The sequence below is a fragment of the Colossoma macropomum genome, unplaced genomic scaffold (assembly GCF_904425465.1).
Source record: "Colossoma macropomum unplaced genomic scaffold, Colossoma_macropomum, whole genome shotgun sequence".
NCBI classification, from domain to species: Eukaryota; Metazoa; Chordata; class Actinopteri; order Characiformes; family Serrasalmidae; genus Colossoma; species Colossoma macropomum.
In genome coordinates, this window is record NW_023494808.1 from 3,250,619 (window position 1) to 3,277,110 (window position 26,492).

Here is a 26,492-nt window from a genome sequence, read left to right on the forward strand (position 1 = left end):
GCATTTGTTTTATTCATATCTGTACTGACACTTTAACATTGCAGATGCTTTGCCTTATAACTGCAAACTTGTTTTTTAAAATAAAAATTACTGAGAACGTTTCTTTGTGTACGTGGTTACTAAAAAGTCCGGCATTAGGACACAACAGAAAGTGCAGACCTTCCTGTAGTCCAGCACTGTAAATTCGCCTCACCTTGGTTTTCTCACTCACCAGAATAAATGAAGTAGATAGCTTTTATATTGAAATATGCACTGAAAAGGTAAACATTGAAATAGATAATTCACAAGACTGATAAACAATAATAACCTGGTTATAAGCATTAATAACTTAGTCTGTAAACTGTGTGAGTCACTAGTAACTATAAGATTATTTAGCTTCACTGCACTACAGCAAACTAATTATGATATGAAGTTTAAAGAGTGGTGGGCTTATACTGGCCAGCTGTTGCAATAAAAGGGAACAAGGGAGCAAAAAGCAGAAGAAAAATGTTAAAAGACCACAAGTAGATCAGTCAAATAAACCACATTTACGCAAGCAACTTAAAACCTCAGAGCTGTTTCTTTAGTCTTCACTTGCTGCAGTAAAGCTGACTATTTTATGGGCTCCAAACTCTGTTATCAGCTCTTTCATGCATCATATGTTTCAGGAGCTTTTGGAACAGACTGGAGTGTGAAGTACAACCAACAGGAAATATGTGCTTTAAATGGATCCACAGTGTTTATGAGTGGAACTTATACTCACCCAGAACATCTTACAGTGACAGAAACTTTTTGGGGCATAGATATAGTTAAGGATGTGGAGCCGACTGATCTGAGTAAAAACCCAGATAATTCAGGCAGAGTTGAGTATTTAACTGACAGAAACACTTCTCCCTCAAACTGGGTGATGTAATGAAGAAAGATGATCATACATCAGTACTGCTGCAGAGTAATAACCTATGCAGAATAAGAAAAATGGGCAGGTAAACCTGGAGTTCAGCTCAGAGTTCCAGGTGAGTTAAATCATCCCATTGTCCAGCTATAAGACACAGCTCTGGTTTCAGAGTAATGTTTCTTATTCATGACTGCTCTGAATATTCATGTTTTTTTTTTTCTTTTTCTATTTTATTTATTGATTTAAAGAACTTTACTTCTGTTATGACACTTAAGATCAATTATTCAGCAAATATTAAATAACAAATATATTGTCACTGTTGGAACAAAACCTGGTGTCACCAAAAGGCTACTGTAAAGTGTAGGTGTAGATTTGAACAGATTTAACTGACATTTTTCCAGGTTTGAAAAGCCAAATACATAATTTTGATTATTGGGGAATGTTTTCCTGCTGAAGTTGACAGTTATCAGAATCAGAATCAAAATCTAAACTCAGCAAGTACCAAAATACAAGGAAGTTCTCTTGGTGCATGTGTCAAAATGAAATCCAGTAAATTCAGTATAGAAAAATTATTTTCTGTGCATGAACATAAAATAGACAATACAGAAACAATCTGTAAATATATAGGGGATGTCCAGTGGGATAATACAGTTACAGTTAAATACTGGAGTACATATGTACAGTATATATAGCTTAAAGACCTGTGCAGCAAATGTCAATATAAATGTAAACATATCTCTAAAATATGTATATTGCAATAGTTAAAGTGCATGTGCACTGATGACAGTAGAGGGTGTTATTCAGAAGGAATATGCCATTGTACATACAGTGGTTATGTACATTACAGTTTGATCAAAAAAAGTGCTTTACAGTGTGAACTCTGCAGTCCAGCAGAGAGCAGCTCCACTCCTGAATCATGCAAGTAATTGTTACTGAGGTCCAGCTGTTTCAGGGAAGTCTGAATCTAGAAGAGAGTGACCACAGTGTGAAGGGTCAGGCATGATTTCCCCCAGTCTCTTCCTCATCCTAGATGAGGGAAGGTCTTTCAGAGTGGAGACCCGACAGCCAATTATTTACTCACATCATCTTATTGTGAAAGATGGCCTCATTTTAGATGCTGACTGGCTGTAAATGATGTCATTTCCTTTGTAGCTATAAAGTAAACCCCAGCAACAGATTTTGATCTTTGGTTTTCACCAATTCCAGTTCATTGTCACTCATGAGGTTTGACGTCATCACTGGTCTGACTGTCTTTGTCTGCAGTTTGTGAAGTGAGAGGAGGATGGTGCTGTTATAGGTGTTGAAATATAGAAAAGCTGAAACACTTGAGCACACCTCTCAATGTCTTTTTCCTTCACAAATTTTTCTCAGGACCATAAAACAGTGCTCTAGACTCCACTCTGACTCTTCTAGAACACCACACTTTTACACCACTTTGTGTTTTAGTTTAAACACAGTTTATTTAATGTCTGCATCAAGCCTCCCTTAACCATCTAGCCTTGTTCCTCAACAGTGATGATATTAACATGTAAAAAGTTGAGAAAACAAAAAAGAAAACACAGAAAAACTGGCCCAGAACAAATGAGGATAAACTAATCCATGAGGTGGAGAATAGTGAGCTGTAGAATCTTCCTTTAATGTTTATAAGGACATTGCTAGCCTGCCGTGTTTAAAATACATATAGTGTGTAGCTAGTTCTCTCAAGCTTTTAGCTGATGCATTCATAGTTATTTGAATTTTGTGAATGTGTTCCTAGTGTAAACATTCTGAATCTTTTGCATTGCAGAAATGTATGTTGTCACCGGTGGTACAATCCCAGTAAGACTCTCAAGTACTATTTCTAATGTCCAATGTTTTGAAGTGGGCATTCGAGGCCCAGAACTCAACCCAATAGTAATCCTTCACAGGATCACCACTGAGCAGTATTTTATAGGTTCAGAGACATGTTGGTGGTATGTCAGTGTGTAGCTGCACTACATTGGTCAGGCAGCCCATAAACAGGTAAAAGAAGTGATTTCCACTGGTGTCCAGCCTTCAGTCCGAGTGACAGTGGCATAGACAGAAATGAATTAGTTGATTGTCCTGTGAAAATTCTGGTAGGCCTACCTGGTATATACACTAATGCTCCAGTGTCCTACAATGCAATTACACCAGGCTCTAGCCTGTTCCTGACAGCTGTACAGCCATCACTGCACATTTCTACTTCCACCCTATGGTGACATAATACAATAGCATTCAAACAGAAAGCTGGATTCATAAATACACAACCAACACCGCACCACTGTTCACTATAAAGCATGAGTCTGCTCACCACAGACACAACTGACAATGTAGATAACACAACTAAATTAAATCATACAGCTGTGAAGTACATTACAAGCTGGCGACTAACAGCTACTTGTACTGTAAAGGCCTTAATAAACACAAGCATACTCACAATGTCTTGTTAAATACAACAAAGAAAAGAAAATTATAATACTCAGGCCAATTGGACATGCTGAATTCGAGGTGTGAGTGTATGTGTCTGTATGTGACAGCCCTGCGATGGTCTGGTGGCCTGTCCAGGGTGTTTTCTGTGTTCTGCCCAATGACTGCTGAGATAGGCTCCTGTTCCCCCATGAAAATCAAAACATACATTCACATGTAGACATAAGAAGATGAAGTAAACATCTGAATGTATGATAAGTTTATTTATTTATGACTCAAGATCACATTACAATTGTAAAATGCAATGCAAAATTCAGAGTAAAAATAAAATACAAGGACAAAATAAGAGGGCTTAATGCTAAAATAATATTGATAGTGGTGGTCTCAGTGATGCTACAGTTGATACAGAATACAGTGTGTTGGAGCAGAGCACACACAAATTTAGTTCATTTGTAACAAAGACACAATGCTTTGGCTTAACAACATTACATTATTACACGAGTAGTGCTATAGAATACCTACAATGTACAATGAGTTCTGACCTCACAATGTGAAGCATTATATGAGCACCAATATATCCCAGTAATCTCTTTAAGGTATCACTCAAAATCCATTGCCTGTAATGCAGCTCTTAATGATGACAATCCCTTACAAAGTATATTAATGGCCACAATTTTATAACAAGTTTTGATCAACACCCCATTTTTTGACATATCACATTGCATAGCATCACATTGGTGCTCCACCTTTAATACTGTTTAGCTGGCAAAAAACATGAGTAGACATTAATCTATGAGATGGAGAATAGTGAGAATAATTTTTCCTCTAATGTTTATAAGGACATTGCTAGCCGGCTGGAAGTTTTAGTCAGTGGTACCATTTTCAGTCTGCTGTGAACTACAGATACTGCTTTAAATGTTAAATAAGTTGCAAGTTTGTTGTTTATATTTTGTCTTGAAGAGCAGACTTGACATTTCCAATGTAGCCATTATCAAATTTTTACAAGGTAATATATAATTTAGCATGATTAATATACAGCAGCTCTAGATCAGATAATATATGAAGTATTGAATCTGTTAGAGCATTATACTGTATTATTCCACACTTGCCCATACAAATGAGTATCTTTTCTTTAAATCCTGTTTTTCTTCCTGATGACCACCCCCCATTAGAACTGATCATTGTGTGCTCCAGGGTTGCCAGATTGGCATTTTCACCAAAATGGCACATTATGTTTGGATTGTGTGGGAAAAAAAATGCTTCAATAAGTATATAACTGTACTTCTTTTGTCTGTAGTATTATAGTAATTATAGTAATTATAATAATTATCTACTAATGTAATCAAGCTTAAAATGAATTATACATTTATAATATGGAATAATAAGCTCTTCTGTAATTTAGTTATTAACAGACAAATGAGTTAAATTTGATTAATTGTAATCCTTAATCCAGTTACAAGCATGCTTGAAATGTTTTAGTAACAAGTTAATCAAAAATTATAAACAAGTAAATCACACTGACCAAATATGCTGGTAAATAGTCATGTTTCATAAATTGTGGATCCCTGAACACTGTCATTTTAACATACAATACAATTAACAAGTGCATAATGACTTCTTTAACTACATTAGGTCATTAAGTTGAGCTGAACAGTCTGGAAGCTAAAGTCCATTTTAACAGTTTATTACCTGGACATGAGCTCATATTAAAGTAAAGCAGTGTTTATTAAGAATAAATAAGTTATGTTGTTGCATTTAGGATTTTCAGTTCTGTACCAATTAAAAAAAGGAAACATTATGAAGGAAAGGTACCTGTTACCAGTAAAGAGATACAGAACAACCCAGAATACATTTTGAGCAATTGTGAAGACGTCTTTTGTCATTTCTGATTATGGATAACGTGCTGTTTTTTGTCTTTATATTGTGTACTGAATGTATGTGCTTATTAATGTAGCTGAGACGTGTAGGGGTGCCACATTTAAAGTTCTCAGTAAAGCCTCTACAAAGCCTGTATGTAGAGCTCGTGTGGTTTGAGCTCAAACTCAAAATAAGGTCAGGCTTTTATAGCAGCACCACAGGCCAGCAAGAGTAACCAAACCTTAAACTAATAAGGGTGAGATAAAGCAGGTTTAGTTCAGATTATTAAAGACAGTGTACAAGACTGACATTGTAATAAACAACCTTTTAACCTTTCAGTGTTTATGAATGGCCTCTGTGGATTAGCATTAGCTTTGCTAAATTTACAGAATTAGCTCTGGTTTTCCACTTTGATGAAACAAGACAAAACTGCTTTAGATCACAAAATCATTGATAGTATTTAACAGTAAAACAACAACAAGCTAGCTATTGGTCAAGAAAGCAAGAGCTTACAGCTAGTGATTTTTATTTTTCTTTTGCCTTCACTTTGCTGTAGAAAAGCTCTGACTGTGGTTGGTTTGGTGTCTTTGCTCATGAAATGGGGGGTTCATGCACACAGAAGAGGAAGACCACGTCTAGCATTACACACGTTAACATTGCTACTGAATTGCTCTCACTAGTTTAGACACTTCAGTCTTTTGCCTTTATTTGGATGTTCAGAAAGAGGCTTGTCCTGATATGGTGAGTCTGATACCTGTTGTCTTTATAACTGAACTGAAACAAAATTGAACTACATTAGTGCATGATATTGATATTAGTTATATTCTATACGCCGTTAAAACCAGTGAATTTTAATTGACATTTTTTGCACTTATACTTCTAAACTTTAGTTCATTATGCTTCTTTTATGATAAAGTTTGGTTGAAAAACTGTTATTCAAATAGCATTTTATTAAATAGTAATTAGTAATAGTACAGCTACATTCAGTGGTTTCAGCAAATCAGCCTTACATATGCAGTGATTATGAGCCAATAAAGAGAAATTAATAAAAATGATGATTATGAGTCCAGTGCTGTTTATTCATTGTGCAGATTTGTTTGATGATGTCTCTAAGAACAGCTCTTCTACGCCTCTCTCTGATCTCTCTGTCTGTGATTCTGGGTGAGTCTGTACTTTTCAACAAGACATTTTTGGGGGATAAACTTGTAAAAACAATATTGCAAACTGTTCTAGCACTTCTAGATCATGTAATGTACCATCAAGTTTCTCAGAGCTGAAATAGTCTTCAATATTCACACTTAATGAGACTCATTTTCTATTGGTTTGCTGAGCCCCCCACATCCTTTCACCCACCGTGTGACTGCAGAACTCGCCAAGCTTTATGTGCTTTGTGGTTTTGCACAAAATTAGGTCAGCTTTTCACTGTAGTAGCACAAGGTGGCAAGAGGAGAAGAATCTGTGAGCTACACTCACAAAAATAACAGTTCCTGGCATTTTGGAAAAAAAAAAACTCTGAATTGGCAGAGAATCATTACATTTTCTGGAAATTCATAAAACTTTAATTCTTCACACACCCATCTCAATTACAAAGGTAGTTTCTAATGACCCAAGCATTGACAAGTTCTTTTAGGAACCATAAGTAGCTCTTCTATGGCATTGTTCCAAAGAACCCTTTTAGGAACCTGTATTTTAAAGAGTGCACAGTAACTCTGACTGTCTTATGGGCTCCAGACTCTGTAATCAGCTCTTTCATGCATCATATGTTTCAGGTGCTTTTGGAACAGAGTGGAGTGTGAAGTTCAACCAACAGGAAATATGTGCTTTAAAAGGATCCACAGTGTTTATGAATGGAACTTATACTCACCCAGAACGTCTTACTGTGACAGAGACTTTCTGGGTCGTAGACCCAGTTCAAGGTGAGGAGCTGATTGATCTGAGTAAAGACCTAGATTATTCAGGCAGAGTTGAGTGTTTCACTGACGAACAGAAACACTTCTCCCTCAAACTGAGTGATGTAATGAAGAAGGATGAACACAGTACTGCTTTAGAATCAAAACCAATCTAGAAAAAGAAAAATGGCTGGGTCATCCTGGAATTAAGCTCAGTGTCACTGGTAAGTTAAATTATCACATTTTTAAGCTATTAGAAACAGTCCATGTACTTGATTAATGAGTGCTTTAGAAGTGTGTGCTGCATCATGACAGTAATTTTATTAAGATGTTATGTAATATCCTGTATTTTTATATGTTTATCTGCTCTTGTGTATTTAACAGTTTGTCAACTGATTTTTTTTTGTCGACAGTTTGTCTACTGATGTCAAAGTCTTTCTTAATGCTATGCCTGTCATGACATTAATGTGAATTTGATTTAAGGTTCCTCAACATTGGAGCTGAAAATAATAGTACTAATAACAGCATTCTTTGAAAAAAATGTGTAATGACTGTGTAGTTACACAAGTGTGTTGTGATTATTGTAACATGTTTTCTGTTATCTAGTTACACACTTGTAATAGATTGATTTTTCTGATTGTAATAGTTGTGTAGTTACCTACATTATGAGAGTACTAACATCGCGTCTGCACAGGCAATGCCAACTTTTCTAACATTTAGCTACACTATACGGACAAAAATATTGGGACACCCCTCCTAATTATTGAGTTCAGGTTTTTCAGCCACACCCATTGCCAACAGGTAGACAAAATTAAGCACATAGCCTTGCAGTCTTGATAGACAAACACTGTCAGTAGAATGGGTCATCCCGTGTCTCTGCCACAAGTTAGTTTGTGCAATGTCTGTCCTAGATCTGCCCCTGTCAACTGTAAGTGCTATTATTGTGAAATGGAAGCACCCTAGGAGCAACAACAGCTCAGCCACAAAGTGGTAGACAATGGAAACTCACACAGTGGGGTTGCTGATTGCTGAAGCGCACTGTGACTATCCTCTGTTACATCACTCACTACAGAGTTCGAAATTGCCCCTGGAAGCAACATCAGCAAAAGAACTGCATGTTAGGAGCTTCAGAAATTGGGTTTCCATGGCCGAGCAGCTACACACAAGCCTAAGATCAAAATGCACAATGCCAAGCATCGGAGGGAGTGGTGTAAAGCACTGCCACTGGACCCTGGAGCAGTTGAAACATATTCTGTGGAGTGACATGCTTCTCTATCTGACAGTCTGATAGACAAGTCTAGGTTTGGTGAATGCCAGGAGAACCTTACCTGCCTGACTGCATTGTGCCAACTGTAAAGCTTGGTGGAGGAGGGATAATGCTATGTTTTTTCAGGGGTTGGCCTAGAACCCTTAGTTCCAGTGAAGGGAAATCTTAATGCTTTAGCATACCAAGACATTTTGGACAATTGTACACTTCCAACTTTGTGGGAACAAAGCATCCAGCATGACTGAGCCCCAGTGCACAAAGCAAGGTCCATAAAGGCATGAAATTGGTAATAAATTAAGTGATTTGATCAGGACAGCATGATACATCACAAATGTTCCACAATAAATTTGTAAAAGTTTATTTAAAATAACTGGGCAGTTCCTGATGCAGTGAAATTACAGACTGGTAATCCAATTTTTGCTTTGAGGTAGTATAATACAAAACATATATAATATATAATGTAGGTAATTCCACACCTCCTGTCACAATCAGAAAATAATTATAAAAACAACAATTTATACAAGTTTATTTAAGTGCACCCTATTAAGTATGTTTAATTACATTACAGAAATTATGCTGTTAAAAACAGCAAGATACATTTGTATATTACATAAGTAAAAAGTTTATACATGTATATTTTCATTAGTTACATAACTGCATTTGTTACAGTGAATGTATTACCAGTAGTTATACTGTTGTTTCATGTTTGATAATCTGTAAGTACACAGTTAATAGAGATCCTTAATATAAAGTGGGCAGAATAAAAAATGGACTAGATGGATAGAAAAATGACAGAGAAAGCATGATTTTACATCATGACATCTCTGACTAGCTGCAGCTTTTCATTTCAGATCTATTGTTCATTTCATTGTCTTAGAGCTCCATGTAGAAACTCCTGAAGAAGTGACAGAGGGAGAAACAGCAGATCTGACATGTAAAACCACCTGCAGTCTGACTGACCCAACATTCATCTGGTACAAAAATGGACGTCCTTTAACCACAAAGACCTTCAAGAACAACCAGCTCCACCTGCAGACAGTCAGCAGTGAGGATGCAGGCAGTTATAGCTGTTCTGTAAGAGGATATCAACACCTCCACTCTACTACTCACAACCTCAGAGTCAGATGTGAGTCATGTCATTTTTCCCAAAGTAAATCAAAGTAGTACTTTAAAAATGTATCCTGGCTTTCAGGGCTTGATTAAATGTTTGTTGTCTTATTTTATTGGAGCATTTGCAAAACTGAATTAATATATTTGACTATGTAGTAAATGTTTCAGTGTTAAATGAAAAATATGCAAACCTGCATGAATACAAATCAACTAATTATTTATTTATGTCTAGATCCTCCAAAGAGGGCAGTTCAGTGACTCTGACCTGCAGCAGTGATGGATACCCACCTGTGAAGATCTACACCTGGTTTAAGGGATCAACATCAATAGGAGAAGGAAAAACCTACAGAATTCCCAACATCAGATCTGAGGACAGTGGAGAATACACATGCCAGAGTTGGAATGATCATGGAGAGAGGAGATCCACTGCTGTGCAGTTAAATGTTTTGTGTAAGTTATTGATGATTTATTAGGCTCGGTTTCATTTTTTGAACACTCCACCATATGCTTTCTCATAAATTATTTTCCTTTTTCCTTGTCTGTTGTAGATCCCCCAAAGAATGTCTCAGTGTCCATCAGTCCCTCTGGTGAAATAGTGGAGGGCAGTTCAGTGACTATGACCTGCAGCAGTGATGCAAACCCACCGGTGAAGATCTACACTTGGTTTAAAGAAGGTGGAACCTCACCTGTAGGATCTGGACACAGTTACAGTCCTCTACAGAGTGGATCTTACTACTGCAAGGCTCAGAATCAACATGGAGCTCAGAATGCAACAGCTGTGTCAGTGATAGTACAAGGTGTGGTGCAGTAATGATATCTGATTTCTACTAGCTGTGTTACATAAATAGTCACATTATTTAAGTATTTTTAATGCACTTTGCTTTTTTCAGTTTTCCTTTATCATCTTTTTTAATGTGACATTGTCATTCCTTTCCATGCAGTGTTTCCACATGCTGTTATTTATGCAGTCGCTGGAATTTTATGTGGAGTGTTTGTCCTTGGAGTCACCTCCATTTTCTTCATACGGTATTCAAATATCTAATTTTCTGATGCATAATTCATTTTCACATGTATAGTCTGATTTAAACAAAAATGGGCCAACTCAAATGGCAAAACATTAATATTTTAATGGTCTCAACAACAAATCATTAGACAAATAGAGAACGTTAGCATGGAATATATTTTCCCTTTGATTTATTTCAATGTTAAGGTCTTGTGAGTAAACTTGCAGACGGCCTCTTACAGACAGAAGAGTTAACACTGCCAAGCTAGTTTGTGTTTGAGACCAAATTTCATCTATAGGCTTTAAATCTGGACTCTGAACAGGCCAAAACAATTAGTAAAATACACTGGCCTTTTTCACAGAAATGTACACACAGATACTTAACCCTAGACTGTTTTAGTGCTGTTCCAAAATCTGAAGTAAAATAAAGGACCTTATGGTAATAATAACATGTTCTTTCTCAAATATAGCAATAAAAGCAGAGTTAAAAAGAACGAAGACCTTTTAAAGGTAAGTAAAGCTTTACATACTGCTGCTGCCCTTAAGCTATGAACACCGTCTTTCCTCTTCCCATACTCTAGATGGCAGCATTTTGTCTCCAATTTCATTTTGTTGAGAACTTTCAAGAATGTTATAAACCTACTGTCAGAGACTACCTCCACATTACCAGATTAAAGTGGCACAAATAAAAACCTTTTGCCTTTTGACCTTTTACCTTAATGTGAATGGGTCAGTGTGGAATCCATATGTTATTTTTCCACTGGCCATGGCAACATGAGGCAGCAGCGCCAAACTGAAACTCCTTTCAGTAATGACTGCAAAAGTGATGGATCTTACCTCTAAGAATGAAATGAGTTCTTCAGAGCATATTCATGACAAAGGATTGTGCTTATGCATGTGTACTTACATAAGGGAAAATGTGATGTCAGCATGTACCTGTGTAATTAATTGAGCCAATACTGAACTTGATACACGTGTATTTACATAAACTGTATTATTGTAATCCATCTGTAACAGTGAATACATCAGCAATAGTTACATTGTTATTGCATTTATTGTTAATGTGTAATTACCCAAATGTGTAATTGGGTAATAGATACACTTAATATTAAATATTAAATAGGGCCAAAAATTCTAAATGAAACACATTTTATCTATCACACATTTGCTCTATGATCACTCTTTATCTCCTCTGCCATTTTATTGTTTTAGGTAGAGTTTGAGTTTTTACAGTGTCTTCTTTTCTCATATTACAGAATACAGTTTATTCAGAGATTTGGGCCAGATCTGCGACCAGTGATGCAGCACTGAACAGATCAGATTTTCAGGAAGTTATTTATGCCAGTTTTTCACCGAGTAGACCTGAAGAAAAAAACCAAAGCTGAGAGTTCTCCAGTTAAAACATCTGTCTATATGGCTGCTGTGGAGGTGGAGGTAAAAGAAGAGTCTCAGGAAGACAAAGATCAGGATTGCAGTGTCAGATTTCATCATTGTTCTCCGACCAACAGGTGAGATACAAGCAGATGATCAGCATAAACACAGGAAGTGTAAAACTGAATGTTCAGAGCTGAAAGCAAGAAAACTTGCTGTTTGTCTCAGACATTTTTTAGACTAGAAAAATATATTTAGTCTTGACAACACAGTGGATCTCAAGAGTTGATTACAGAGCAATGCCTCTTGGTAACACTTTATTTGGATGGTCCACTGTAGGTGTTTTGTGAATGCTCAGTCTGTCTTTAAGAAACATTCAACTATACATTCATTAAATGCAACTGAACTTCAAGTTCAATGTTAAAGGGTTCATTAAATCTACCCCAATCCTAACCTTGACCTCAAGGCAAAACGTACATCCACTCCTAACTTTAACCTTGATGTTGTTGAAAATCAACTGAACATCACCAGAAGGTTTGTTAATGATTTAAGTATCTGTAGAACATCTACAGGGGACCATCCAAATAATAAAGGGAGACCAAACATTTTATTTAGGGTCTGAGGTGTTTTTAGAAATCCAAATCTATTCATTGCACAATTCCTCTCTGTATGCCCAGCAAAGCTTCTGAAATTCTAAAATTGTTCTCAAGTTAAAACTCTACCCAGTACATCTGAAAAACTAAATCAATAATATCTACACAATTGAATTATTTTAACTGATGATCTACAAAGATTTAAATTATTAACAAACTTTCTGGTGATGCTTAGTTGTCTACAGCATTATCTACAGCATTACAATAAGGGTTAGGTTTGGGGGGGGGTGTAGGTTTAGTGTTGAAGTTAAGGTTAGTTTTAGGTTTAGGAGTAGGTGTAAGCTTAGTGTTGAAGTTAAGGTCAAGGTTAGGTTTAGAAGAAGGTATGGGTTTAGTATTGAAGTTAAGGTTAGGGTTAGGTTTAGGAGTAGGTGTAGGCTTAGTGTTGAAGTTAAGGTTAATTTAAGGTTTAGAAGTAGGTATAATTTAGTGTTGAAGTTAAGGTTAGGGTTAGGTTTAGGGGTAGGAGTAAGTTTAGTGTTGAAGTTAGGTTTAGTATTGAAGTTCAGGTTAGGGTTAGGTTTAGGACTAGGAGTAGGTTTAGTGTGGAAGTTAAGGTTGGTGTTAGGTTTAGGTTTAGGTTTAATAGAAGCTTCCACACTCAACTTCAAATCCAGTCGCATTTAATAGATACTTAGTTAAACATTAGTTAAAGACAGACTGAGCATCTACAGTGGACTATTGTCACAATAAACACAAAACAACATTTTTATTCTTTTTTCCTCCATTGGTTTTAATTTTGCATTTGATTGTTAAGACTGATTCAGATAAAGAGCTCTGGTAGCTAAACTCAGAGTGCATGCTGTATTTTTAAATCCTTTTAATTCTTTTTTTTTCTGCAGGTACAATGATGAAACAGTAGACCATCCTTCAGTGATTTACAGCAGTGTAAAAAGAAAAGCTTGAACTTATATTCTTCACTTTACTCATTTTTCACCCATCCACCTCACAGCTCTTTTAGATTAAACACTTATTTTCCCATTTAAAAAAAAAGTTTTAACATTACAGTGACAATCTTACCATGCCTGTAAAGATAAGCCTTCTTAATAATATGTGACACAAATTTAATAATCTACTTCAGCTACAAACCTCTATACACCACAGGACCCCCCATGGACCCTCACAGAGCAGGTACTATTTGGGTGGTGGATCATTCTCAGCACTGCAGTAACACTGATGTGGTGGTGGTATGTTGGTGGACTGAGAATAGTCCACCAACCAAAAATATACAGCCAACAGCGTCCTGTGGGCAGTGTCCTGTGACCACTGATGAAGGACTACCAACACAAACTGTGCAGCAGCAGATGAGCTATCATCTCTGACTTTACTGCTACAAGGTGGACTGACAAGGTAGGAGCGTCTAATATAGTGGACAGCGATTGGACACAGTGTTTAAAAACTCCAGCAGCACTGCTGTGTCTGATCCACTCATACCAGCACAGCATATACTAACACACCATCACCACGTCAGTGTTACTGCAGTGCTGAGAATGATCCACCAAACAAATAGTACCTGCTCTGTGCGGGTCTAGGGGGTTCCTGACCACTGAAGAACAGGGTAAAAGGGGGCTAACAAAGTATGCAGAGAAACAGATGGACTACAGTCTGTAATTGTAGAACTACAAAGTGCACCTATATAGTAAGTGGAGCTGATAAAGATCCAGATTTCTTTTTAAAAAACTGAAAGCAGGTCTCATGAAAATAATAGAAGCTGTAAAAAAGGTAAAGAGTGGACACTAAATCTACAAAAAAATGCTATATCATCAATATTTGTGCACAATTTGTAATTTTCTGCTAAATAGGTTTTCTGCTTTTTTTTATTGATGCTGAAAAAATAAATAACTTGTTCTTAATGGCTGTGTTAGCTGGAAATTGAATAAATGAAAGGTGGTCTCTGACATTTGCACAGTTCTGTAGGTGATCTTTGTATTTCTACTGATTACAGTATATATTCTGCTCTGCAGGGAATTTGGCGGTAGCATTAAAGATGTTCTCGTAGTCTGGCTCTGTGTCTTCAGCAACTGGAGGATGACTCTGGGTGACTGAACTCTTCTTTCCAAATGAATTTCCATCATATTCAGATACATCAAACTGTAGAAGATAAAAGGAACGTTATTGTTCAATACACTTTTGATATAAGATATGGTTAGTCAATCACAATGAAATCATGAATGAAAGTAAAATATGACATTGCTTTTGATCTAATATATCAATATGATGGCCAAAGCCTTCTTTAGATGTTATGCTAAGCTAAACTCACCTCTCGTCTTCTTAAGCAGCACTGGAATGACCCCGATATGGGATGAGCACATACTGCATAACAGAAAATACATCGAAACTAAGAGTGATTTACATATACATTACATGGCCAAACATATGTGGACATTCCTAATCAGACTTTTTCAGCTGCTCCCAACTGTCACATTCATGAAATCAAAGATACAGCCATGAAATCTACACAGACAAACACCGGGTGTAGAATGGGTGGTATTGATAAGCTCAGTGTGACGATGCAACGGAATTCAGACGCTCGCGAAAAATGCAAACAGGGTTTTATTAACATGTGACAAAGGCATGGTCAAAAAACAAGTGTGGCTCATAACCAAAAGGCAGCAAAATGTCACTGAAGTGATCATAACAATGGGCAGACAAAAACCAAGGGAGTGAGCCGAAATCATCATCAAAAGGCAGGCAAAAGGTCCAAACACAGATCCAAAAAACAATTAGCAAAGGTACAAAAAGGAATAGGGAAAAATCAAGGTCAGTTTAACAAAAGTGGGTCATAACGGGCAATCACAGACAGATCAGAAAAATGCTCACTATGTTCAAAGAGAAGCAATACCTTCGCAATGACTATATCTAAAGCCCGGGCTTATATGCTATTCTAAATGAGTCATATGACTACAACCACAGGTGCTCATTCTTAATACTCTGGGGACTGTGAGCGCTGATAGGTTCGTGAACGACTGTCCAAAGTCATATGATCTCCCAAGGGATTGTGGGCAATGGAGTCCGCTCTGGACTCTGAGTCTGAGGGAAGTTGCTCATCCACGTGATCTCACAACACATTCTGGGAAATGTAGTCTGAATCCGCCCGAGGCGTGACACTCAGTGACTTTGAATATGGCACTATCATAGGATGCCACTTTTCCAACATGTTTGTTCAACTTTAAATACTATTATTGCGAAGTAAAAAAATGTCTGAAAACAGCAAATCGGCAGTGAAGTGTCAGGCCACTCAAGCTCACTGAATGGGACGACTTAGTGCTGAAGTATATGCAAAGTACATGCAAACCACCTGTCCTTGGTTGCAATGCTACATGGCCAACTACAACCCTTTAATAATGCTCAATGACTTGTGCATCAGCTTTGCCTCCTTTAAAATTGTTAAATGCTACAATATGTCATGCCATGTGTTGGCTGAAGTGGTGTTAATTTTTCAGGTCTTAAGCAAGAATAAATGTTCTCCTCTCTCTTAAAGATGAAAGTGCTTTTTATCTGATGGGGACCGTTCTAGTGGTCTAACAGGTCTTGTATAGTTGTTAGGAGTCCCATTTCCACTGCATATTTAAATCATTTTTAAAGATAGCTCCTTTATGCCTCCCTGTATACATACAGTGGATTCATAAAGTATTCAGACTGCTCGCCTTTTTACTCATCAATTAAATATATGAAAACGTTAGAGTTTTTTTTTTTTTTAGAAAAGGCTTAAAAATTGAAATCTGAAATATTTTATTCACAAAAGTATTCAGATCCTTTATTCAGTACTTTGTATGTATCGCTTTGACAGCAGCTATAGCTACAGATCTGTTGGTGTTTAAGTGTGGCCATTGGTTGGGTCAAGCAAGGACATTCAGTGACTTTCCCAGAAGCCACTCCAGTGTGGTTTTTGTTTTTTATGCTTTGGGATTGTTAAACTGTGAACAGTCATCCCAGTCTGAGTTTGCATGGTGCTCCCATCTCTACACAAGACTTTTGGAGCTATTTTAGTGTGAACATTGAGTTCTTTTTTTTTACCTGCTTGACCAAAGCACTTATTTCCTGGATCCAAATTTGTCTGGACAGCCAACTCTAGGAAGGTTTAAAGTTGTACTAAGTTTCTTCCATATCAAAATTAGTCTGGAACCACTTAGGTGTTGTTTTATATCCTTGCCCTGATCTATAATGCTGTGAAGTATTTGCCCCCTCCCCAATTTCTTCTGTTTTTGCATATTTGTTAAAGTTTTATGTTTCATTTTTTTGAAGGAAAGCCTTACCGGGCCCTATGTTAAAAAGTAACTGCCCCTTAGCTACAAAATCAACCAGTTAACCAAATTCAACATATTGGGTTCAATATCACTATCCACACTCAGACATGATTACTGCCAGACCTGTTAAAACTAAACATTACTTAAATAGAACCTAAATAGGACTCCAGCACAGTACCACAGTAAGAGCCTTTATTCACAAAAGGAGAAAACTCGAAACTGTGTTGAACTTTCCCAGGAGTGGCTAGCCTACTAAAATTACACAAAGATCGCATTGAGAACTCATCCAGGAGGTCATGAAAGAACCCAGTTGAGCATCTAAGTGCTGCAGACCTCACTTGCCTCAGTTAAGGTTAATGTGCACAATTCCACAATAAGAAAAACACTGGGCAAAAATGGAAGCTGCAAGTTGGAACCACTGCTGACTAAAAAGCACACAAAGGCTTGTCTTGCATTTGCCAAAAAACTTCTAGGTGACCCCCAAGACTTCTGGGATAGTATTCTGTGAACTCATGTGTCAAAGGTGTAACTTTTTGTAAGACATGGGTTCCAGTACATCTGGCATAAAACTAATACTGCATTTCACCATAAGAACATCATACCAACAGTGAAACGAGGTGGTGGTAGTGTGATGGTCTGGGGCTGCTTTGTTTCTGCAGGACCTGGACGACTTGTCATAATTGATGGAACCATCACCTCTATCCTGAAGGAGAATGTCTGCCTGTCAGTTTGTGACCTAAAGCTCAAGTGCAGTTAATTTTTGACGTAGGTCAATGAACCAAAGCACACAAGCATATCCACCTATGTGTCATGTGTGTAGTGAGCAAGGCAGCTGGATATATGTGTGAGCAGACTTTAATGAACAACACAAACTAGCAAAATACAAAGTACAAGGTAACAAACTACAAGGTCTAAACAAAGCAAACAAAATACATGAGGTAGGCAGGCAAACACCACATGTGACAAAGTGACAAGTAGACCAGACCCACACTGACTGAAACAAAGGGCTTGATAAAGACTACAACAAATGGGGAACACCTGAGAGAGGGAGGAGACAGACCAGAGGTGGGTAGAGTAGCCAAAAACTAAACTCAAGTAAAAGTTTTGTTACTTTAAAATAATGATTACTCAAGTACAAGTAAAAGTAGTCATTAAAATTATTAAGCAAAAGTAAGAATGTATTTAGCCAAAAGATTACTCAACTACAGAGTTACTTCACCAATTTTGTTTAATAATCATAATAGAACTGCAAAATCATAGCCTTATCACATACAAATGCCAAATCAAGAATGTCCAAAACATATTTTCCTTTCAAATTATTGTAATACAATAAACAAAATGTAAAATAGCCATGTGCAAACTTAAATAAGGACCAATTCCTATACCCTTTTAAAACAACAGATAATAAAAATCTTGAAGAACATAAATAACATGAATAAAATACCTGCAGATCCACAAAACCTACAGTAAGTTCAAACTCTTGGATCTTATGCTCTGGCTTTTACATGCCAACAAAAAATGTTATTTTCAATCATTCTACTCCCATCACTCCCATTTTGCAAACAGTTTCTGAAACAAATGCAAAATGCAATATAATGTATGAACTCTTGATTTTTCTTGCAGTCATAACTTGAAATTTATGTTGACTGAAATGCATCAGTGCTGGTAAAATTGCATTCTTGCGTATAATGTCTTAAACACCTTATGTCACGTTAACGTTACTTGCTTATGTTTATCCTTTCATCATGAAAAGTCGACAAAGTTATGTCGTCCAATTGCCTGCCCTCATTCAGAAATGTCACAAAATTATTTCTCAAAATATCTCATAAATGAGGCCTGTACCGTAGCTGTGGGAGGCAGTGTTTGCTTTTCACAGTTCACAAATCCGTCAGTACAGTTTTGCTAACCGAGAGTACAGTTTACAAATCCGTCGGCACAGTTTATAAACTAAGAGTACGGATTACTAAACTGCGGGGACAGATTTTCCTCCTCACTATATTTTTCTCATTAGTGACTCTCTATGGGGCTCCGCATCTCATTCCAAAGGCCCGTTTATAAAAAATGCCAGCTAGAGACAGCATTGGTAAACTTAGCTCACTCAAGACGTAAACTAAAATACAAGATTAATTTGTGTGCAGTGGTCACTATTAACATTACTAATATAATCACTGCTAAAATAAAACAACTTTTAACATCAGTGTCCTGCATAATACTCGTTGCTTTTTGCTGTTTTTCAGGTTGAAGGCAGTGCATGACATAACTATTGGTTTTGGTAGCCTGTAGAGAAAACATCGATATGAGGCCAAGCATGCTCTCCTTCCACAGTGTCGTCTGTTTGAGCCATCGCAGTCCAGCAACGAGCTGAAATCTGTGGTTCCACAGAGCCCACGGCAGTTAATGACTAGGTACCTGTAGTTTTCAGTATACATATGAGTGCAATTGGTTGGTCAAATGAAGTCATGTAAGATGCTTTTGATTAGTGAACAGAGTTGCGTTAGATGATTTTGATTGGTGAAGGGAGCGATTTAAGATGCGTATGAACAAACCACACAAACAAATTAAAACAAATTAAAATTAAAAATTATTTACAAATGTAACGGAGTAAAAGTAAATTTTTCACTTCGCAAATGTACTCGAGTAAAAGTATAAAGTAATCTCTTTTAAAACAAGTCTTAAAAGTACAATTTGTTTGAAAAGTTACTTAAGTAATTGTAACGGAGTAAATGTAGTACGTTACTACCCACCTCTGAGACAGACTACAGACATAAAAAGACATACTAAAAGTCGTGAAAGGGTGGAGCACAAGAACCAAAACAAAAGCACATGGATAAAGAGCACATGGCTAAAACACAGGGCAAGAAAACAGATGAAGACAGGGACAGAGAAGACCGTGACGCTATGAATGGCTCAAAACAACTAAATTAAGGTTTTGGAGTGGCTGAGTCAAAGTGCTGACCTGAATCCCATTGAGATACTGTGGCAAGACATTAAATGGGCGTTTCATACTTGGAAATGGGCGTTTCATGCTCTTCAGTGTAGCAATTCTGCAAAGAAAAGTGGGCCAAAACTCCTCCACAGTGATATAAAAGACCCATCGCAAGTTCTTGCAAATGTTTGATTGCAGTTGTTACTGCCAAGGGTGGCACAACCAGTCATTAGGCTAAAGGGGGCAGTTACCTTTTTGACATATGTGATATAGGTCTTTAAAAAATCTTTATCTTTAATAAATGGAATGATCATATAAAAGCTGCATTTTGTGTTTATTTATGTTGTCTTTATCTTGTATTAAAATCAGTTGGATCATCTGAAACATGTAAATGTGATCGTGAAGATTCACAGACAGTTCCTTGGACTTCATGGTTTGTTTTTTGTCCTCACAATGCAGTACAAAGACTAGGTGTGTGCCTTTCCAAACCATGTCCAATCAATTAAAATTGCAGCAGGTGGAGTGCACAAAAGTAAGGAGTGGACAAATTACGGAGGCTTTTGTGCAATTTTCCCTTAAATGTATTTTGTCTGCTTTTCTTCCTGACACTGAAAAATTATTAACTTGTACTTAATTACCTTTGTGAATGCAAAGTAAAGAAACAACATGGTGGTCTCTGACTTTGGCACAGTGCTGTATATGTTAAAATATATTAAAACTGCACATATACTGTCCTAAGTTTGTGAGTCTGTGTGTGTGTGTGAATTTCCATATCTTACCTTTGTGATATAAGGCTAAAATCACCTGAATCCAAATCACAGACGTCAGCAGTAAGACACATACAGAGGCAATGAGGTAAATCTGCCAGTCTGGCAAAACAAATAAATATATATCAAAATTGAATTAATTTCAGGGAACTTTTTATGATCCTGCCTCAGAATATAATGATATCTAGAGCAACAGATGAGCCTGATGCACAGCCCCCCTCTAACTTTCAGCTAGCTGAGCCACAACTTCCTGAGGTAAAACCACAACAGAGCTGCCACTGAGTGTCAGTCAACCACACTTGTTCCTCTGCACTCTGTAACCATGGTGACAGAAGCTAAAGTTGAGACTCATGTACTCTAATGTTGGCTATGATGTAGATCCTAATATGCCAGCAAGAAAAACTGGAATATTCTCACCTGGTATTTTGGCATCATTTGGCTGATCTGATGCCGTTGAGGCTGAAATAGAAACTATAAGAGTAGAATAATTATTCAGTTTGAATTGCTCATATAAATGTGTCTGAAATATATAACAGGTTTGTAGGTGTTTGTGCAAGTACCTGTGGCATTAGTTGTTGAAATGTTTCCTAGAGAAGTAACTGTTGTTGGAATATGAGTGCTTGAGCTCGGTGGTGGAGAGGTCTGCGGTGCTGTGTGAGTATGTGAGAAAGAGAGAGAGAGAGAGAGAGAGAGAGAGAGAGAGAGAGAGAGAGAGAGAGAGAGCAGGAAACGAAGTAAAAAGAAGACCTCCATGTGTTCATTAATGGCCGTGGTAGTTTTAGTTTTGTAGCTCAAGTTGTAGCTTTGTTGTTTTTATCCAGACATTAACATTAAAATCCTACCTTCAAGGACTGTAAGTATCACTTCATTATATGTATCACAAAAAACCCTGTCCACTCCACACCAGTATTTCCCAGCATCTTCCTTATTCAGTCGAGCAATTTCCACAGTGAAGACTCCCGTCCCAGAATCCTTCAGCTGAAATCTACCAGAAGATCTCTTGATAGAGTCTATTAGAATATCCTCATCTGTTTTACACGGGTCTTTGCAGAAGTACTTCAAGTTACTGCCAGCCCAATTATGAGAGCATGTAATTGAGACTGAGCCCCTTTCATATCCATTAATTTTAAGTCCAGATGTTTTGTATCTCATTGCTGTCAAATGGGTGTCAATGCACAAAATCAATATCCATCTCCATCTGTCATATTTTTCTAGTGTTTTGCATAAAATGCAGTGAGATTCTTGTAAAAAAAGAAGTATAACTTACCCAAGAGAATGACACAAATAAAAAGCTGAAGAATATTCATTGCAGACAGTAATAATCAGACTTCCTCTCTGAAAGCTCATCACTCCTTACAGCTACAGTGAAGTTCAGCAGTTTGAAGTGATGGTGAAGTAAAGACACATGAAGACCATCACTAGGTTAAACCGAAAGAACTGATCACACGTGGTTTGTCTGAGGAAGTGAACAATGCACTTTGTAAAGTATTGTGAACTGAAGCATTAACTTCAAACCTTTACTTCCACAGCGTTATTTAAAGGTATGCATTCGTAAAGTAAACTGCTCTACACATATATTCCCATACTCCTACCATTTCACAAAAAAGAAAACAACAGGTCCAAATTAGATCAAATATTATTTATTTTCCTGTAAACCACACTTCAGAGCACCCTTGAGGGCAGCACACTGAGAAGAACAACAACCCATTACAACTAATATTTTTTTAGATCCTGTCTCAGAATATAATTAATGTTGTCTAGAGCAACAGATATAGCATATGTGAATAAGTTCTATATGAGCCTGAAGCACAGCCCCCCTCTAACTTTCAGCTAGTTGAGCCAAAACTTCCTGAAGTGAAACCACAACAGAGCCCACCACTTATTTAACACCTACATTGACAAAGCATAAACAAATAATCAAGATCATAACATTACTTCACAGATCATTAATATAATGATTATTATGTATTGTAACATCAAAGCCCAGCCTGCTCAGACACAATTACTCCAATAAACACAGTGATGCACCTCCCAAGAGAGACTTTGCATGGCCACACCTCCTAAGCTCATCACATAGCATGGCACCTGTGGTGGTGCCACACAGCTCCACCCTTGAGGGTCAGTCGTCCCAGTGACCCACACAGCACAAACAAAGTCTTTGAGGTGTGTGGGCTGAAGTCCCGGCCTGTGCACCATCCCAGCCTGCCCAAAAGCCCCAGGGTGCCTGCTTCTGAGCAGAAAGCACACTCGGTCCTCTCTCAGGGCCATGTCCCCTTGCCTTCTGGCCTGCCGCACGACATGGAGATGCTGGCAGGGCTCCTTGGTGTACCCTGGTAGCTGGCTATCATTCAAACTCAATTTCAAAAACCTTGGAACAGTATGTGAAAGACTAATAAAAACATACATAAACAGTAATTAGTAAATTCTGTAAATTCTGTTTGGTCTGTATTAAAATGAAAATATTTGATGCGTTCCTTTGTGAACCTGTAAATACATGCTCATTTCGAAGTTAATGCCTGCAATGCATTCCAAAAACGTTGTGACAAAAACATGTTTACTACTATATTACATTGTCTTTCCTTGCAACAACACTTAATAATTGTTTGAGGAATAAAGTCTGAAATTGATCCAGTTTTGAAAGTGTCAAATTCTGTTGTATAAGGTCTTCAGCTGTACAAACATATAGATCCTTTCTTTGAATTTGTATTTTGAGCCTAATAAGACAGTTTTGAACTGCATTCAGGTTAGTGTTGTAGTGAACACTGGCTGAAACGAACACTGGCCGAAACATGACCTCAAGTTGAATGTTTACTTAAACTCATCAACAACCAAAAGCTAAAAGCCTTTTGGCTCCAGCGAGTCTGGAGCTGGAGGTGTAAATCTGTCACTTATCACCCCCAACTCCCAAAATCAGTCGATTTATGGCTGAATCAAGAGGCTGCACCCCTCTCCTTTGACCTGGAGAAAAACAGGACCCTTCACTGGAATGCAGCTGCACGGCTCTCCAAAATCCTGTGGACAACTTCTTATCCCAAGTAACAGAAAGTACATTTCTAAGGTACTTGTCCCCTCCAAACTACAACCATTCGTTAGAACTCTTTTTAACTAAACTAGACATACCAAAACGGAATTTGTACGACTTTGGACGGCAAAATTACAACTTTCTAAATTCCCTAGGGATCTCAAGCATGGACCCACAGCACCCCCAAGGGGTGAAACCGCAAATTACCGCATGACCACCGTAAGGACTTGTGCTTATAAAAAGCAAGAAAACTTCGTGCTTTGTCTGCTTGATTCTGCTTGATGATTCGTGCTTTGTTTACTTGATTATCGATGTTTCTATGATCTGTAAGTAATACTACTTGTGGTATTAATATTGTTGTTGGGTAGTACCTAAATATTACCTGTATCTTTTTCTATCGTTAAGTGCTAGAAATACGTAGAGTATAACTTTGATAACAGTCAGACCCAACCATTTAATTGCTATGAGTTTAGACCATTGACCAAGATGTATCCTGAATGTGGTTTTCTTTTCTTTCTTCCTTTGTTCCTTTCCTTTTATTGTTGATTTTATTTTTTTCATGCATTGGGTCATGTTCAGAGTTGATAGGCAAGTAGTACCTGTGTTCTTTGACATGTATTGTGTATCAGGTAACAAAGGTTAAACTCTCTCTTAGAAACATGCCTGAATATCTAAATTGTTCATTCCTTGATTTTGAAAGTTAAACCAATTGGATGATACAGAAATATTCTTTTCTTTGTTTAAACTAGCTGAAACAAAGGAGGCAGTGATTTTGGGGAAGGCATTTCTCAAACTATGCACAACCAATCAGAGAACCTTATGTGAAGAGAACCTATCAGCACTCTGGCACCACCTCCAAAGGGTAGGGCCTCCAGCCGAACAAAACCAGAGTGCACTGCAAAATTCAGTGAGTTCCTGCATTCGCAACAAGTTTCTAAGTTTGTGCCGGCCTAGGTCAGAAAGACAGGTCAGAAAGACAGGTCAGAAGTATTAGGACGCTAAATTATCAGATCTGAAACCTTTGTTTATTTGCCTGTTCGCCTATACACCAGCATCGCACCCAGAGCCACGCACTGATCTGTGAACAGATCGACCCTCGAAAGGCCACCCAAGCTCCACCGTCAGACGGCCACGAGACGCCTCTGCCCAATCACTGACGGGAAGGCGCGTGCCCGCATGGAGATGCAGCATCCACGGCCAGCGAGGAGCGGAACCACCACGTGAGCTCCAGCCTTCGATCGAGTCTGTCCTGAGACGACCCCGCCTGAAGTCAGCCCCCGACTCCCACGTAAGCTGGAACCATCAATTTGCAGTCAGGGCCCTGACGCCAATTTATTTAATAAGAGAACTTATATAAGTACATCCAGCCATATAGTTCTTCCCGTCCAGGCTTAGGTTAATTCTCTAGAGGCTCTCCCAAGCGACTCCCCAAACCACACTGCCTCATACCATTTAGCCGTGAATCACTCTAACTTACTCGAGCTGTTTTGTCTTTCATTACTATCATTCTGTTTTGTTTTGTTTTCTTGTTTTATTTTATATTGTTTATCATTGAATGTAGTCCAAAAGTAGTTTGATATTTAGCCAATAAATTCTCTTTTCTGAAGCATCCTTGGTGTGAGCGTTTCTCTCTCTTGCCCTGGTCTGTAGACTTCAAATAAATCTGGGTTACCTCACACCCTCACATAAGGTTCCAGCAATAATAATATTAAAAATTGCAAAACCCGTTACAGTGTAGCACCCACGATCTCTGATTACACAGCTATGCGGTTGTAACACTTGCAGAATGTTTCTTTGCGTTGTCATTTTGAAATATGCATTGACGTCCCTGAAAAAGACGGCGTCTAAAAGGCAGCATATTTTCCCCAAAATGTGTTCTGCATTAATAGTGAGGTGCTTTCACAGTTGTACAAGTTACCCACTAATAACCCCCACCATACTGTGGTAGATGCTGGCGTTTGAACTTTACGCTGGTAATAATCTGGATGTTTGTTTTCTTCTTTGGCCTGAAGAGCACGACATCCATTACTTCTACAGACAATCTGAAAGTTTGACCCAACAGACTTCAAAACACACTTCCACTGGGCAACAGTTCATTGCAGATGAGCCTGAATCAAGAGCAGTTAGAAGCGTTTCTGGATATTGTTCACATATGGCTTCCAATGTGAATTGATAAGTCTTAACCTACATTTGTGGGTGCAGCAATGGTCAGTTTTTATTGTCAATGTTTTGTCAAAGTATTCCCAAACCCCCATGTAGTGCCGTCTGAGGGGTCGAAGGTCAAGGGCATTCATTTGTGATTTTTCAGCCTTTTCAGTTACAGATTTCTCCAGATTCACTGAATCTTTTGATGTTATTTTGCTCCACAGAGTGTGAAACACCTATAATCCTTGCAATCACTGGCTGAAGAATGTTATTTTTAAACTGTTAGATTTCTTGCTGATGCATTTTACGGCAAAGTGGTGAGCCTCGGCCCATCATCACTCATAAAGGACTAAGTATTTCTTGAATGCTTGTTTTATATCCAAGCATGATTGCAACACCTATTTAAGATGTTTTTTTTTTTATTTTTTTTCTCATCTTAAAAAGCAAACTCCTAGAAATGTGTTTGCAGGCCTCCATTTCAGAATTAATATATAGTTGCAAAAAAAATGAAGCTGATAAGATAAATCATGAACTATTTTGTCTTTGTACTTTTTGTTCAAACCATTTTTGTACAAAGTACAAAGTCAAAGTACATTCATAAATCATTGCCTTCTGGTTTTACTTGCATTTAACCTACTAAGCCAACTGTTTTGGAATTGGGTTTGTGCAAAGAAGTTTCATTGATGTGAAATGTATCAGAAAAAAAAAAAAAATTGACAAGTTTAGGTATCATCAAATGACAAATAGCACTAAGTTAACAAGACATCAAGACAATCTAATATTACACTAGCTTTTTCACAAAGTTGCATACTAAATGCCTAGCTTTAGCTAATGTGTAGGTTTATTAATATTGTAACACTTATTTTAATTTAGATGTAATACACATCTTAAATAACAATGTAGCAAAAAAAACTGTGTTTTATACAATTATTTC

General features: G+C 37.6%; 1 protein-coding gene and 2 long non-coding RNA genes across 3 annotated transcripts in view; 1 reads left to right on the plus strand and 2 right to left on the minus strand.

The window, feature by feature from the left end:
- The window catches only part of LOC118797720 (titin-like), a 127,946-nt gene that overhangs the window by 84,342 nt on the left and 17,112 nt on the right, over window positions 1-26,492 (plus strand). Inside the window, exons 5-7 of the mRNA XM_036556986.1 lie at window positions 9,721-9,874; window positions 9,973-10,221; window positions 22,496-22,714. Coding sequence (XP_036412879.1) covers window positions 9,721-9,874; window positions 9,973-10,221; window positions 22,496-22,714 — 622 coding nt within the window. The remainder of the gene's footprint in view (window positions 1-9,720; window positions 9,875-9,972; window positions 10,222-22,495; window positions 22,715-26,492) is intronic.
- LOC118798370 lies at window positions 14,344-20,428 on the minus strand. The gene is made up of 3 exons (XR_005005997.1): window positions 20,404-20,428; window positions 14,712-14,764; window positions 14,344-14,542 (listed from the first exon to the last, which is right to left on the minus strand). It is a non-coding gene; the product is annotated as an uncharacterized LOC118798370 (long non-coding RNA).
- Window positions 20,419-21,084, minus strand: LOC118798368. The gene is made up of 3 exons (XR_005005995.1): window positions 20,952-21,084; window positions 20,809-20,862; window positions 20,419-20,493 (listed from the first exon to the last, which is right to left on the minus strand). It is a non-coding gene; the product is annotated as an uncharacterized LOC118798368 (long non-coding RNA).